The sequence below is a fragment of the Micromesistius poutassou genome (assembly GCF_964030765.1).
Source record: "Micromesistius poutassou genome assembly, chromosome: 9".
Taxonomy (NCBI): domain Eukaryota; kingdom Metazoa; phylum Chordata; class Actinopteri; order Gadiformes; family Gadidae; genus Micromesistius; species Micromesistius poutassou.
The window spans coordinates 18,017,887-18,033,825 of record NC_140279.1 but is presented as its reverse complement, the minus strand read 5'-3'; the positions used below and the strand labels follow the sequence as shown (position 1 = coordinate 18,033,825).

General features: G+C 45.4%; 3 protein-coding genes across 3 annotated transcripts; 1 reads left to right on the top strand and 2 right to left on the bottom strand.

Moving 5' to 3' along the window:
- Nucleotides 1-631: 631 nt before the first annotated feature.
- On the bottom strand, nucleotides 632-8,761 carry naprt (nicotinate phosphoribosyltransferase). The gene is made up of 13 exons (XM_084473254.1): nucleotides 8,422-8,761; nucleotides 7,698-7,825; nucleotides 7,513-7,595; nucleotides 7,226-7,356; nucleotides 6,817-6,932; nucleotides 6,186-6,382; nucleotides 5,640-5,780; nucleotides 4,492-4,576; nucleotides 4,300-4,380; nucleotides 3,969-4,071; nucleotides 2,593-2,747; nucleotides 2,034-2,141; nucleotides 632-1,922 (listed from the first exon to the last, which is right to left on the bottom strand). Exons 1-13 carry the CDS (start codon nucleotides 8,666-8,668, stop codon nucleotides 1,836-1,838), a joined length of 1,662 nt encoding a protein of 553 aa, XP_084329380.1. The 5' UTR covers nucleotides 8,669-8,761; the 3' UTR covers nucleotides 632-1,835.
- A 123-nt stretch (nucleotides 8,762-8,884) lies between these two features.
- On the bottom strand, nucleotides 8,885-11,971 carry cUnh8orf82 (chromosome Un C8orf82 homolog). The gene is made up of 3 exons (XM_084473255.1): nucleotides 11,738-11,971; nucleotides 11,579-11,627; nucleotides 8,885-9,872 (listed from the first exon to the last, which is right to left on the bottom strand). Exons 1-3 carry the CDS (start codon nucleotides 11,882-11,884, stop codon nucleotides 9,373-9,375), a joined length of 696 nt encoding a protein of 231 aa, XP_084329381.1. The 5' UTR covers nucleotides 11,885-11,971; the 3' UTR covers nucleotides 8,885-9,372.
- A 776-nt stretch (nucleotides 11,972-12,747) lies between these two features.
- Nucleotides 12,748-15,051, top strand: LOC311352862 (MARVEL domain-containing protein 3; the record flags this gene model as incomplete). Its single annotated transcript, XM_084472684.1, has 4 exons — nucleotides 12,748-12,960; nucleotides 13,233-13,350; nucleotides 13,615-13,742; nucleotides 14,399-15,051. The coding sequence occupies exons 2-4, from the start codon at nucleotides 13,235-13,237 to the stop codon at nucleotides 15,049-15,051; spliced, it is 897 nt and encodes a 298-aa protein (XP_084328810.1). The 5' UTR covers nucleotides 12,748-12,960; nucleotides 13,233-13,234.
- Between the last annotated feature and the right edge of the window lie 888 nt (nucleotides 15,052-15,939).

The window sequence follows — 15,939 nt, the reverse complement described above, 5'->3', positions numbered from 1 at the left end:
TGACATTGTTATGGTCCAAATACAGTGGTAGGCATAAGTTTAGGCACCCATGCTAAAGTTGACTAAAAAGAGGAATAAAAAAATAATAATAATAAATAAAATAAATAAATAAAAAATGATTTTTTTTGGAGATTGATCTTAATGCCTTAATTTTAAAAAATAGGAAAAATCCAACCTTTAAGGACATCAATTTTCTTTGTGAATGAATAATGTATCGTAAATAGATAAATGTTCTCCATAAAAATACAGGGTGCATAAGTATAGACACCCCTATGTTAAATTCCAATAGAGGCAGGCAGATTTTTATTTTTAAAAGCCAGTTATTTCATGGATCCAGGATACTATGCATCCTGATGAAGTCACCTAGGCCTTTGGAATTAAAATAGCCCCACATCATCACATACCCTTCACCATACCTAGAGATTGTCATGGTTTTAGCTGGTTTTACCTATTAGCTGTTAGTTAGCCTAATGATTTCTCAATGCAAATCAAACCAGCTAATAGGCTAACTGAAATATAACCATGCCAATCTCTCGGTAGTGTGTGCTTCAATTTTTCACTTTCCGTTTTTCCTAGGCCTACAGTTTAATGCTAATTAACAGTCAAAAGAACTTTCACTATTAGTCTTTCCACAAGACAGATTTAATGAACCGTTATAACAAGAAAATATTTGGTGTAACAATTTTCAATTAAGGCAGTTTGGTCATGACCCAGAATGTTTAGCCAATAGGCAGATTACTTAAACATTTTTTTGACATTTTTGAAGAACACACTGAAGAAACAATATGCTTGTGATGGTAATAAAGGAAAGAAGAAAGTATTCAAGTCAGATACGTTTACTACCTGAAGACATTAGGCTATGAAGACATCATTTTGAAATGAAAGTAGGCCTACACTACCTCCCGTTATCAAACTGACTGGTGATTGAATGGTGGTGTTTTAGTAATGAAGAGATAGGCTTAACGCCTTCATAAAAATGATTATTCATATTATTATTAATACCCACTAACCCTAAAGTGAGATATTTTTAGGTTTAGCAATGAAACATCAAATTACACAATAAATATTATACAGAATATATAATATTAGCTACTGTTTACTCTACTTCTCTTCAAGTAAGTAGACATTGGCAGAACACTGACATTCACGCCTCTTACCCACGTGTACACGTCCGTCGACGGAAGAGAGTGGGCGTGTCCGACGCATGGGGTAAAACACGATCTGCGTATAACGTGCGTATAGCGCGATCTGATTGGGTGACGGATCCGTCGCTGCCTGAAAAGTTAAACTTTTAGTTAAACTTTTCTCAACTTTTGGACGCAAAGAGACGGAGATCGATTTGACGGACGGACCCACAATGCGACGGAATCCGTTGGCCAATCAGATTGCGGTTATGCAAATACACTACTGTGACGCTACTTTGACTCTGTCCAATGAAATCGCCTATGTGATACAACCCGGAAAAACACGTGAATATGTCAAAAAGCAGGCCGGCAGCGGGGGATTTAAAAGTGGAAGAGAAAGTTATCATCATTTACACGTACAGGGGCAACACTCTCCTTGCGACTACGGGATCCATTTTGCAATAACAACAACAAGCAGGAAGAAGTAGGAAGAAGCCTGCTTTAAGCGGGGAGCGATTTGATTGGCCGCAGGCTGCTTCTACGCAGACTTCTCCCCCATACGTCAGACACGCCCTGGGTCATCTATCGACGGACGCATGTAGTGTGAATGCAAGGTGAGTCTTCCAAGCATTGGCATGGTATTAACAGTACAAACATGTTCCAGTACGAGAAAAACGAGTGTCTCTCTCCCGCTTTCTCTCTCTACTTTTCCTAGTTGGTGAACAGGAATTTCCCGTCTGCCGAGGTTCCTCTGCGGATCTCTGCTATCAGCTTGTGGAGTTTATCAGACAGCGCCACCTAGTGTCAGAAAAGTGAATGATATTTTATAACACTGCATATCATATACTGTGTGTGTGTGTGTGTGTGTGTGTGTGTGTGTGTGTGTGTGTGTGTGTGTGTGTCTCTTACAGTGTACGGTTCAGGCTCCTGTAATCTCTTGTGTCGGGGGTCCAGATTCTGAATGGACCTCTGGACTTTCTCTCTGCATTCAGCATCGCTGCATAGAGGCTGTGTGATCTACAAAATACAGACAAACACGATGATATTTCACACACACACACACACACACACACACACACACACACACACACACACACACACACACACACACACACACACACACACACACACACACACACACACACACACACACACACACAGGCAAGATTGCTTAACCGTCAGTGTAATTCACTTTGGAGGAGAGCGTCTGCTAAGATGACTTCACCAACAGTAAATAGCAATGTTGGAAAAGTAAGAGAGTTGAACCACTGTCGGGAGATTTTGACTGGGGCCCAGACCAAACCACGTCAGGCCATCAATGGTTAATGGTACAAATGTATGAATGAATATGATGAATTCCTTGTATAAATAGTATCTGCCCTTTGGCCAAAAGACTTCAGATTTCTAGGATTTCAGTCCTAGAGAGCCGAGAGTCGTATTCCCGCATCCATCGGAACCAATTCCTCACCTGTCCCTTGGTGAACACTTCCTGCCGTAGACATGTGACCTGGGTGGGCGTGATGGCCAGGTGGGCTTCCCGTCCCAGGGGGTAGCAGCTGAGGGTCTGGCCCGCCTGGGGAGGGGGCTCCTCAGAGAGACACAGCAGGTCCATCACGGGGTGACCTGCGGGACAGAGACAAGGTTACGACTCTGCGTGGGATTGGGAAGGAAAAACGTCCTGTCGTTACTCTCCAGCCACCAGCTGAAAGGTTCTGGGTTCGATCCCCAGTGAAAAACAGCCTCACCATCATCCAGCAGTGGTTCCCAACTGTTTTTTTTTTGGGCCCTGACCCTCTTTCTAGCTCAGAAAAAGTTGGGACCCCACTTTAACTTTAACAATCTGCATCTACATCAACATCTGCCGGTAACATCAATGTCCCGGTGAACGTCATCACATCGCTCTATTCCGACGACATTCATGACAGACCCTTAAAAAAAAAGTTCACTAAAACGGATCATCCAATATTTGGCTAATGTTAGCCATCTCCGGCAACCCAGTAGGCACGTTAGTGGACCCCAAGTGGGCTCCCGACCCCAAGGTTGGGAACCACTGTCCTAAAATCTCGGACATCTAGCCATTTGCTTTTTAACGACATGTATCTGAATTCACCATGGGTCACTTTGGAAAATCTGTGATAAAACTAAATTCTAATGAACAAGTTGTGTATGTTTAATATTAGGGATGCACCGAAATGAAAATTCTTGGCCGAAACCGAAAACCGAAAATGAGGAAACCAAGGCCGAAAACCGAAAACCGAAACACCGAAATAAATTATTATGCCAATTATTAGTAGGCCTACCATTGCATTTATAGCTATGACTGTGTACTAACCTCACTAAAATCAAGGCATTGCAATTCAAAGAATAAATCAATTACAATTATTAAAAGTATAAAAATATTTATTTAGCACTGAAACAACAACAACACCGTTTTCCGTTTTGCACTTTGCAGACGGTCCCTAAGCTCGTGGATGATAGCCGACAGCTCATAGAAGCTGTCTGCACTTTGCGGACGGTCCCTAAACTCACTCGTTTGGATGAAAACAAGGTTGTAGCTGGTTCTCTAGATTACTACATTTAGTCTTTTTCAGATATATGGAAATATGCCCACACCGCAGACATGTTGGCGCAGAGGCGCTTATCCAGACAACATGTGCTGGCCACGGTTTTTGTTTGCTTCATCACAATTTCCTGTTTCGGTGATAAAAGTGTTTCGGCCAAAAGCCGAAAATGCGCTTTTGGGCCATTTTCGGCCGAAAATTTTCAGTGGCCGAAATTTCGGTGCATCGCTATTTAATATATTTAGGAGAGGAGATGAGAAGAGAATACACCAGAGAGCCTCACCCTCGCTGTCCAGCAGACGGTACACAGCCTTCTTCCCAGGAACGGTGCTCTTCTCTGGGTCTTCACTGAATTTCATCCTGGGGTTCCCCCGGACCTCCACCAACTTACACACACACACACACACACACACACACACACACACACACACACACACACACACACACACACACACACACACACACACACACACACACACACACACACACACACACACACACACACACACACACTTCAGTACAGAGCAAAGCAGCTCATTACAAAGGAGTGCAGGCAGGTTTATCAAAGTTCGGTCCCTCCGTGTGTGTGTACCAGTGTGTACATTACACATTACCTTATACACACACCCCAAAGACGGCTGCCTTGTGCACGTTACCAAGTGGGTGCCCACCCCCACCACGTTGATTTCGTTCTCCTAAAACACAGTCAGAGAGATAGACAAGGTCTCAGTGAAGGGCCCATGGAGGAAGAGGTATGGTTTCGGATCTGTTTCTTACAGACCAGGTTCTGCTCCAGGCTCCCTTACCTTCTTGTTGAGCTCCATCATGCTCTGCTCTGAGATGTTGTTGGTCCCCACGATGATCAGAGATTCGAACACAGGGACGGAGAAACTAGAGGAATCCCAAGCAGAAGTTATCAACTTATGATAATTGAATCCAAAGCGGTACAATGTATTCAGAGGCAGGTCATTAAGGAGCAGGTAGTTGGGAGGGCATCTGGCTCAAGGATGACGACATGCAGCCAGTGGACATTGGGGCTCAAACCCAGAGCCTTTCAGCTTGGAGTTGAACACTGGGAGAGCTCTGACCCTCTCTCTTCTTAGTACTACCGTTCCAGGGTGCCCATTTTTTATCCAATGCGTTTCAGTGATTCTTTATTTTTGTGTCATTATTAATGACCAGGTCATAATGTTGCTCAAGGGTGCATACAGGTAGCCTGGAAATCCAGACCCACATCTAGAGAGCTGTAGGGTCTGGCAACGAGTGATGAAAATGGCCCAACTCGAGGGGCGGCAACAAGCATGCATTTGAAAATATCACTGCAGGCAAACGACCTAGGGCTGGGCGATTAATCGAATTTTGATTGCGATTCCGATTTCAGAGTGAAACGATCACCAAACTAATATAATCGAGTTGAAACGATTAAAAAAAAATATATATATATATATATTTTTTTAAATAGAAATTGCAGAACAGCTGGATTCATATCTGACTTTATTAACTTTATTTTCTCTTTGACCATTTTGTGTATATTTTTAAGGGGAAATGTCAAAGTTCTCATTTACCAATCAGAAGAATACAAGGGGTGACGTATCCAGACCAGCGGAGCTAAGCAATAGATAAGACTTGCCGTATCCGATCGGCAAAACAGCAACGCTTTTGGCACCGCCTATATCAGATACACCGATGTGATTGGTTAATGTTCTGGACCAGAGGAATCGTGGAGTGAGTATATTGCTCGAGTGACTCGCTGAGCAAATTCAAATTGTGCTCTCGTGAGAACTCATTTACAGGGTAGCATACAGGTAGAACCCAGAACCTTTTCATTGGGTGTCGGACACCCGTAACACTAATCTATCTTTCCCCATGTCTGTGGGCCCTCATCTCTTCTAGCTATCTCTGGCTGACACAGTGATATAGAGCAGAGAGTTTAAACATAGCAACATTCACTCACTGCTTGGCGCAGAGTTTGAAGATGCGGCGTACTTCCACCGACTGCCTGCAGAGGTCGCCACTGTCCAGACGCACTCCCCTCGGCTGGTGGCCCAGCTCAATCAGTGCCATGGCAACCGCACAGAAGTTCAGAAGCCCACTACTGTGGAGGTGGGGGATAGACAGACAGACTTATTAACAAAAGTCAACCACAGACAAAAACAGACAGACAGGCAGCGGTGCAGTCAAACATTCAAAGAGATAGCCGAGCAGAGATAGATAAGGGCAAGCCATCAGAAAGACAGCAACACATTAAAAACATGAGGCCTGAATAATACACACACAGTGGATGATAAGAGGGATTCTACCTCAACCAACAGCATTAAAGACATTACACCTACACTACACAATTGGCTTAATGGGTAAGAAAAAAAGTTAATTAAATAATGTATCTTATTAATTTAATGTATAAGAGGCTATATAATAAACACCGGTGACCGAGACATTTAGAAAGTTTATGTTTATATTCCAGCGAGAACGCAGAAGATGGCAGGACTACTGGCGTTACCAGGTAACACTGTAGCTGTCAATCACAGGCAGGAAGTTCCCAGGGTAGGCGATGGCATAGGACAGGAAAGCTGCCAGCTCTCCCTCGTGGATCTTCGCAGGCTCCGCGCCCAGGTGCTCACAGAGACGACCCAGAAGGCCCTTGGTGAGCGAGATCAGGTCGACCGGGTCCTCCTCTCCATACGCCGGCCGGAGAGTCTGCCCGGTAACAGGGAACAGGAAGTGGTCAAACGTCTCATCATAATGAATGAATGAATGAATGAATGGGTTGGGAATATAGCGCTCGTTGTATTGTACTAATGTACTCTGATATTCCGATAATATATCAACAATATTCAATTTATACTCTAATAATAAACCCGTCATATATCAATTATCTATACGATATTACATGATCCAATAATATAAAATACATCAATTATGTATCAATAACATTCCAGTAATAATAATATGCTAATATTAGGGAACATTTGCCAGATTTTGTAAAAAGTGATTTGGGTATTTAAGGAACGAGTGTGATGGTTTAACGAATAATGGCGGTTTATTAATGGAAATACAATTCAATATACGGATAATAATAATAATATTCAGATTAAAGAGACGGTGTGAATCACTGACAGGAGAACACAGACCTGAGGCCACACCTCCTCCAGGGAGGAAAAGGAAGTGACATAAGAGTGGGCCATGGTCCCTGCTACGGGGATGCCGAACAGGAAGCCCGCCTGCACGTTACTGGTCATATCAAAGCCTGGGGAGCCACACATAGTCACTCACAGAGAGTGGTGTGCGTGTGTGTGTGTGTGTGTGTGTGTGTGTGTGTGTGTGTGTGTGTGTGTGTGTGTGTGTGTGTGTGTGTGTGTGTGTGTGTGTGTGTGTGTGTGTGTGTGTGTGTGTGTGTGAGTGAGTGAGTGAGTGAGTGAGTGAGTGAGTGAGTGAGTGAGTGAGTGAGTGAGTGAGTGAGTGAGTGAGTGAGTGAGTGAGTGAGTGAGTGAGTGAGTTGAGAGTGAGAGCGAGAGCGAGAGAGAGAGAGAGAGAGAGTACCTCCTATGTGTGTGTATCGCGAGGCGGTGAGTCCTCCGTCGGGGCCCTGGGCCCTCCGGAGCCCCAGCTCCAGCAACTTCCTGTCGGGCCCCGCGGCCAGACGGAACCGGGCAGCGTTACTACACACCAGACTGGACCACACACACACACAAAGAAAGTACAAGACCATGCAAACATACAACCACACACACCCATAACAACCGCACACACAAACCACAAGTCATTTTGCTGCCAAAATATTTCAAAATATTTTAAACCTGTACGTGTGTGTGTGTGTGTGTGTGTACCTGGCATAGTTGACTAAACACAGCAAGCTGGTCTCTAGCAGTTGGACCACAGCCAAAGGACCCGCCACCTCCATGAGAGGCACCTGCAGTCACGAGAAACACATCGTCGTCAGTCACCATCACACACTTTAGCGGTTGAACCCCAGTACTCCCTGACTCATGGGGGGGGGGGGGGGGGGGCTCACCCTGGCGAAGACCACCGTCGCCTCAGGAACGGCGCGCAGGGTCACACCGGAACAGTCCAGCTCCCGTAGAAATTGGAAGAAGGAGGGGTTGGTGGTGGGAGGTAGAACAGACCGCAGGTACTCCACGTCTGGCTCCGCCCACAATCACACAAGCGCGTACACACACACACACACACACACACACACACACACACACACACACACACACACACACACACACACACACACACAAAACAGAGCGGCCAATCACGCTCGTCATAATAACTCTCACGCTGAGATCTCAGTTGTTGCATAAACTAAAAAAAAGTTTTTTTTTCTTCAAACATTTAACAGAGAAAGTAAAGCTAGGACTGATCGAGAGGTGACGTCCCTGTCGACGTCGGTTGGTTGTCAATATTATGAGGCACGCGCTTTATAATTACATAATAACAAATAGGGTAACATTTGCTGAAAACTGTACATAGTCATAACTAACTTTTGTTATGGACCATCTGATCATTTTAGTGCAGGATGTTGTCGCTTGATAGGCATGTATGAGAACGTGTCCAGTGAACTTTGCGAGATTCGACCGGCGGGGTCAACTTCAACGGCAGTGGGGCGAAAGGCAGCGCGACCAAAGTTAGTCAAGACATTACGCAATGCCGATCGTAAACTTGTGTAATGACGTGGCTGATTACATTGGCATTGGTCCCACCACGTGAAAGACTCTGCCCGGAGCACTCACCTTCCTCCGTAAACCGAAAGTTTCGTAAGAACAGCAGACAGTCGTGAACGCCGGAGAACAGCGAGAAGCCGCCGCCGAAGGGGTTCTCCCTGAAGAACAACTCGAACACGGCGGGCTCGTTGTGCCGTCCAGAGTTCCAGTAGGCATAGGCCATGGTGAACTGGTAGAGGTCCGTCAGCATGGGGGGCACCCGGGCACGGATGGACCGCTCCATAGCCTCGCATGCCTTGCTCCACGGAGCTGCCATGTTCACGCAGGGCTGGCTCCAGTTCAACTGGAGCCGGAGCAGCCGAGACACCTGGGAGATGCAGTTCTCCGAGGCGCCGCACAACTGCTCTACCGTTATGTAATTACCCGCCGATAACGACGGTCACAAAGCAATTTCGTTGCAGGTTAACGAAGCGAATAACCTTCTTCACCGAGATTTTCTATAGAAGTAGACAGATTTAGTGACATTTTAGCAAGGAGCTACTTTTATTGTAGGCACAGCTTCAATGTCTGTCACACGTGTCATTGAGTAACATTATTTTTCACGTGACCCTGAATAACATGCTTTTCGAAATGTACTTAAAATTTTTCTATTTCAATTAATGTAACAACTGCAAATGACCTATTCCCAAAGTCACCTTAGGCTATATTAATCATCATGAAGTCTGAACTTTGTGATTTCTTCAGCATTAACCTTTTTTTTTTTTTTTTTACAAAACCACTTTGCATAATGTCAATATTTGATGCCAAGCGTTCCTTGGGGCAATGCTGACACCAGGGCAGGTTCTAGAAGATACTAGACCTCACTAAATACATATTTATACAGTAGATGTTGACTACAGTTTCTTTAGTTTCCTTTGCTTCAGAAGAAAGATACACTTCTGTCACACCCTTTAAACCAGAACGGTGTCCATTCCCCTTTCAAATAAATAAAATTCAGTTTTATTTTTTGTTTCTGCTCCATCACCCACTGCTCTGCTGCCCATCCCCGGGGAAGAACGCGGCCAGCTCATTGGTCAGTACGTGCTGACCCCCCGCCCACAGGAAGTGCGTCGGCTGCTCCAATTGGCTCTGCTGCTGCTGCTGCTGCCCCTCTTGTTCGTAGAGGAAGAAGGGGCTGAGCTCGATAGCCAGGGCCGACCGTACCAGGCCCACCCCTCCCGCCAGCTCCGGACAGGGGTGGTAGACGCGCCCGCTGGCCGGGTGCATGTAGAGGGCCTCCGGGCGGAACGGCACGCTGAGCTGCTCACCTCCCCCGCAGTACGACAGCGTGTCGGGGCCCGGCCCCGGGGCCTCCCGCTCCTCCACCGGCGGCAGCAGGTGGGTGAAGACCAGGGGCCGGTCGTCGCAGCGCACAAAGTTCCTCTCGCGTCCGCACAGCGACAGGAAGGGGAAGCGGTCACCGTAGCGACCGCTCCGGTTGCTACGCAGTCGGCTGAAGAAGAACACCAAGAACTTTTTGTCTGGGGGTTCGAAAATCAAAAAGGAAAGGGGGGGGGGTGGTTATATGGCCAACAACACAAATTAATATGAATGAAGGAATGATAATAATCCCATAATAGAACCACAAATTACGTTACAGTATGGACACTTTTTTGGCAGGGTGTTTGACGCCCATGGAAAAGGCTAAGGGCTCAAAACCCAATGTCCACCGTCCACCATAGGCATCTGAGCAATATGACTAATCTCATCTGTGATGGAAAAATCGACATGTTGTTCATTTTATAACTTAGGCCTTGTTTTCTATATTCGCGTATTGTCTTGCCATCCTGCCTTTCCCCCCCCCGAGTCGACTATTTATTGACCTTTGTGCTTGGTTCAGCCACCTCACCAAGGAGCGATGTCGTCAAAATGTTAACCCATGTGCTCTGGTCAGCTGTCCCACCTTCCTCCTCAGAGTCAATCAAAATGTTAACCCTTATGCTGTGGTCAGCTGTCCCACCTTCCTTAGAGTCAACCAATAATATAACCTTCGTACTTGGGTAAACCGGTCACAAAGGAGAAGACATCCTCTTAGGCACTCTTCGCTTTGATAAGAGCAAAGGCAACTCTGTGTCTTGGGTAAACATTACTTGATTTGATTATTGACATCTGCAATGTGGGAAGGATCTGAAACGGTATATAAATAACTGTCAAACTGTATTCTGGACTCACTCTGCTAGAGAGGAGTCTAATGTATGCACGCATTAAACCTAGGATAGTTGTCTGCCAAGTATTGTGTGCTTTTTAGCATTGACAAATCTCATCTGTCCTAGACGCAATATCTGTTAAAGGAAATTGCTACAACACATCAATGATTAATCCAAAATGCATAGCCAGGGGCGCCGGAAAATAGGTTCTGCTAAATGACTAAATAGTTATGAAGGTTAAACACCTCTTCAGGTGTTCAAAAGGTCAAACTCAGTCTCTACCAGGGAGGTGTGCTGGTCATGGATGTTGGATTAAGCAATTAGAGTAGCACTACTCTGAACAATTCCTCCCTTGTAGAGTTAATATGGGGCACATGATATACTGCCGAAGATTTCATCATAGCCGAGTTGTTTATGGGGATAAGCGCCATATATATTTATATAGGTCCACATGTGTTGATAATGGAGCAGTTACAACTGTTCAAACACACACACACACACACACAGTGTGTTTTTCCAGATGATACCCTTAGGAACGTGTTAACATAACATGAAGGTTGAGTGTAAAGGGTAGGTGAGGTAAGTAGGTGAAATGGGAGCGAGCGCAGTGGGGCTGCAGTTCATCGCTACAAACTAGGGATATGGGTTGCATTACAAGATACATACATTTATATGGAGAATCACTCTAGGAAACTGACACGAACACCAACCCTGGATTTCTGAAAATTACTTGAAAATGCTTCCCGCAGTCAAGTTGTAAGGACATATCTTGTCCAATGGTTGTTTAATTGTCCATTTGATGTTGGATGTACAACTTGTAAAGGGGTTGTGGATGACTAACTTCCAATTCTTTAAACATGTCCTCGTGTTTTACGTCACAGAAACGCCATCGTCAGGGTAAATAGTTACTTTTGGACAGTCACCGATTACATTTAATGTTTTAACATGACTCAGAGTCCATAGTAACTTTGCGGAATGCGTAAATTATTAAAATAAATAAGTTGGCTATTCTATATGTTTCGTCCTGCTCTTCTGTTTACCTTTAAAGCAAGTCACAAAGTTCTTCACTTTAGTGTCATCAAGGAACAGCTGTGAAAAAAAGACCCACCACCCCCAACAACATTACAACAATGTTATTACAAGAAGATATTGGATCCATGTTATGAGTGGATGAATTGTACATCGGTCCAGATATTCACCTGTCCTTGGTGGTCAATATAATAAAAGTATTCACGGATGCGAGGCTCGGGGCTCTGGCCCTGAACATAAGTGACTATGGACCGTAAACAGCATCGCACAGGTGAAGTGAAGCTCCGCAGGTTCCGCAGAGCCGTGGCGCACAGCATGCTTCCTCCGAAGATCAAATGTTCAGTCAATATTGTTCATAAACGCAGCTGTAGGCGTAGGGCAGCTAATAACACACAGTTCACATGCCGGAAGTTATTGTTCCATGGGAAAACAGTGGGTTTACAACTGCTGCCATCTAGTGGAATAAATGTGCAAAAACATCAGACACGCACCACTTAATACTTTTTTATACTATACTATATAATACTATTTTAATTAATTCCAGTCTACTGCTGTTATTTTTTCTATTTTATTTTTTTAAATGTTTGGATTTTAATGTATTTTTTTAATGTTTTAGTTTGTGATTCCTCTATACAAACTGTAGAAAACAAATTAAAAAAATCGAAATACTAGGCCTTCTTTCCGTTCAACATAGAAGTAGCCTACCACTTTAATCGTCGTTAAATATATTTTTTGTCCCTTTCCCAAACAAACGTATCATTCAACAAAGCCGTGTAGTTTAATTCTATACAAATAACTCACAATCTATCAGATATAGGCCTACGTGATACTAATGCCCATTGTCTCAAAATGAATATACACGAGGAAGCTAGAGCCTTTTAAAAATCGATTAATCTATTCAGACTAAATCCTATAAAAGAAACACGAAAGAATCTGGACAATCCTATCGACCAACGCGGGAACAGGCCGCAATATACGGGGACTGGGATGTCTGGTGGTGATCGCAGCCCATGCAACCACCACCTCAACCACCCTCTCAGATAAAGAGCAGCTGCCCAGATCAGAATGCTCTGATAAGCAGGCGGCTAAATCAAAAAGCACTCGTCACCCCTTGAACCTGGTCCAAGGTCCTGCCCAATCGAAACCACAGGAGGACCTCAAGAGGAATGGATTGACGACGTGAAGCCGAGTAGTATTTTACCTGTAGTTCACCTGTGAATCCTGACTTCCGCCTTCCTCCCCCGTCGGATTGGTGGCCGTCTCTCGTTCTACCTGTAGACCTTCCCTGAAAACTATATTTTTTCCTGCGCAGAAAGGCGTAGAACCAACGTGCGATCTCAAACAAAATGGAGAGATATTTGGACTTTTAACTTCCGATCTCAAACAGCAGACAGTAAGTGCATATTATAGGGGTTCTAATCGACTTGTTGTGGTATCAGCAACACACAGTGGAAACATTTGTTCAGTACCAACTAAGTCTCCTGTCGCGAAACGATAGTTTGTATCTAAAATGGATAATTTTTTCTCAAGTCAATTTTACAAGCTGTTGTATCGAGATTGTTTACTGTTTACTTATTGTACAAACCAAGGCAAAACACCACCGGGAGCTACATAGGTGGGTTCGTTTCGCCCAGAGTGACAGGGTGGCCTACTTTTCTCCAACAGCTATGAGCCATCAACCGAGGAACAACCGGGGCCACCGGGACAGAAACGGGGAGCGTCGCGAGAATCGAGCACCCAACGACAGGTACCCCGATGACGACAGGCAGCCCTCGTCTGACAGGTTGGTCGGCGTGCCATTTTAAAAGTGGAATTATTGTCGTTTGTTTGATTGCTGTCTTTAGTTTTAGTAGGTCCAATGACCTACCGTGCCCTCCTCGTTTGTTTTGATCTCAACGATTGTCCATTGGTTGATTTGATCCGACGGACATTTCCTTGATTTAATATATTAAAAAGTATACCAACTGTCAAATTAATACCGTTTTACTTTAATGTTGTTGATGTGTTGTTGTTTGAATTCCCAATGAATTCCTATTTTCCCGCTCAGGTCGTCTCGTCCGCCCTACTACCCTGCACAAGACAGACATGAAACCAGCCATGCACGGGACAGCTCACGGGACGTCCCAAGAGAGAGACGCAAAGAATCCACATGCTCGCACATTTGTTCGAGACGAGGTAAGTCATCAAATGGTCGGTGTTTTATGTTTCAGTCGTCTGGGCAGAAAGTTTTAGAGCCAGAGAAAAATAACGCGTCATTTAAATGTGAACAATTGATCGCCAAACGAGGAACCACTTTAGCTGGACGATACCCTCAGCCCCTCCCCGTGCACACAGAGGAACCGGTTTTCTGTTATTTGTGACGTCAGCCCACTCTCAGCCTGTTTCATACTAACGCTTTCGGTGTGACACCTGATCACTACAATTTACACCTATTAACCACACACATCGTTTTGAATGCACAATAGCCAATTGTGTATTCCAGAGCCCCCATGGCTTATTGTATAAACAATATTGTGACAATTTGCTATATTTACTATTTACTTTACTATTTACTATATTTACTATATTTGGCATTCCACATAATTTTTTTGTGTGGTGAATACTATTCAAATTTAGGATGCCACTATCCTAAGTGACTTTGTGTAGATTTCAGAAGACACATAGGGGTCATTTAGAACCAGGTAGGGGTTTCGGCGAATCTTCTGTCAAAGAAGACTGCAGGTCTTGCATACCTCGGCGATCTAACCCGCACGTGTGTGTGCGTGCATGCGTACATGCGTCCGTGCACGCGTCCACGCCCAAATCCGACTGATTTCCCCCCCCCCCCCCAGGCATCGTGCTGATGTGCTCGGTGCTGACCAACGCCCTGGTGCTGATCTGCGTGGTGGCCGCCCAGATGGTGATGTCCGGGCTGACGTCCATGGGCGGCCTGGGCGGCTTCAACATCAACTCCAACCTCAACCTGCAGGGCACGGAGCTGCAGCAGGTGCGTGACCTGGACATGCAGTACAGCCAGATGCGCGCGCCGGGCATCTACGGCGGCCTGGCCTTCAGCCTGGTGTGCGGCGTGGGCTCGCTGGTGTTCGCCGTGTCGGGGAACAAGGCCCCCCACCACCTGCCCCCCAGGGTCCTGTACGGGGCGCTGGCGTTCCAGGCGGTGGGCGCCGTCGGCTACGTGGTCGCCGTCGGCCTCTACCTGCACTTTGTCATCGGCGTCAACGCCACGGACGTGTGCCAGCGGCGCGAGCGGCTGTACGCGCGCAACGGCTACACGTGGATGAACTGCGACGTGGGCGGGGCCGACGCGGCCGTGGCGCTGTTCGGCCTCATCACGGCCATCCTGTACGCCGTGGGCGCCTGGCTGACCTTGGCGACCGTCCGCGGCGTGAGGCGCTACCGCCGCGACAGGGAGCGGCACGAGGAGCGGAGACGCGAGGCGAGCTCTCAGCCGCCGACCGGGGCGGCGGACACGACCATGGTGTGATGCTCCGGGGTGGGGGGCACATTGAGGTCGGACACGGCCATGACACTCCAGGGGGTGGGGGGGGCAAAGTGGAAGATATTTCATTTTTTTTACTTATTTTGGTTAATGCTTCCGAATGGCCCAGATTGGTGTTAAGTGATGATGTGTATCTGGACCAATGCCGGTCACTGTGATGTCACCCGGCACTAATCTGACCTGAGATCTTATTTTAAGTGTTTACTTTTTAATGATTCCTAAATGATGTGTGAATGTTAATTGCATCTAGTGCCTCATCCATTTTTAAGCGTATGTTGTTTCATCATAGGGTTTTGTAATTAATGTTTTTTTAATGTTTTTTTTAAGTTCTATAATTTTTATTATAATGTATGTAGCCTACATGATATTAATAAAATACTATAAGTCTAAAATACTAATTTAAGTCTACCATTTAAATACAGTATGAAACACATCTTTCTCGTCAGGGCAAACTTCCCTTAACAAAACAAATAAATAAAGCCTGTTTCATAAGCTGTCACATTTCATCCATTGCAAGTAACCGATAAGGAGTGTTAAAACAAACTTGAACTCTTTAAGACTGATAAACAATAAATAAACGTAATCTCTTTCCGTATTTAATTCTGATTATGGTCTCTACAAATACACTTGAATTCTTGAGTGTTGTAATCGTGATAGGTTATACAAACAAACTCCACCTTCCGCGAGTAAGTGCACGCCTACTGTTCGCCTACAGGGGGCGCCTGTGTTCCACGTTCAAGGTATGCCAGGCACCGCGCTTGAGATGACATCACCACCACTGACACCGCAAGTTCTTCTGAAATGATGAATGTGAGGAAAAAGTGACATCATGGTTTACTTGCTGGATGAGCGTGAGTGCCTCCTTAGTGTATG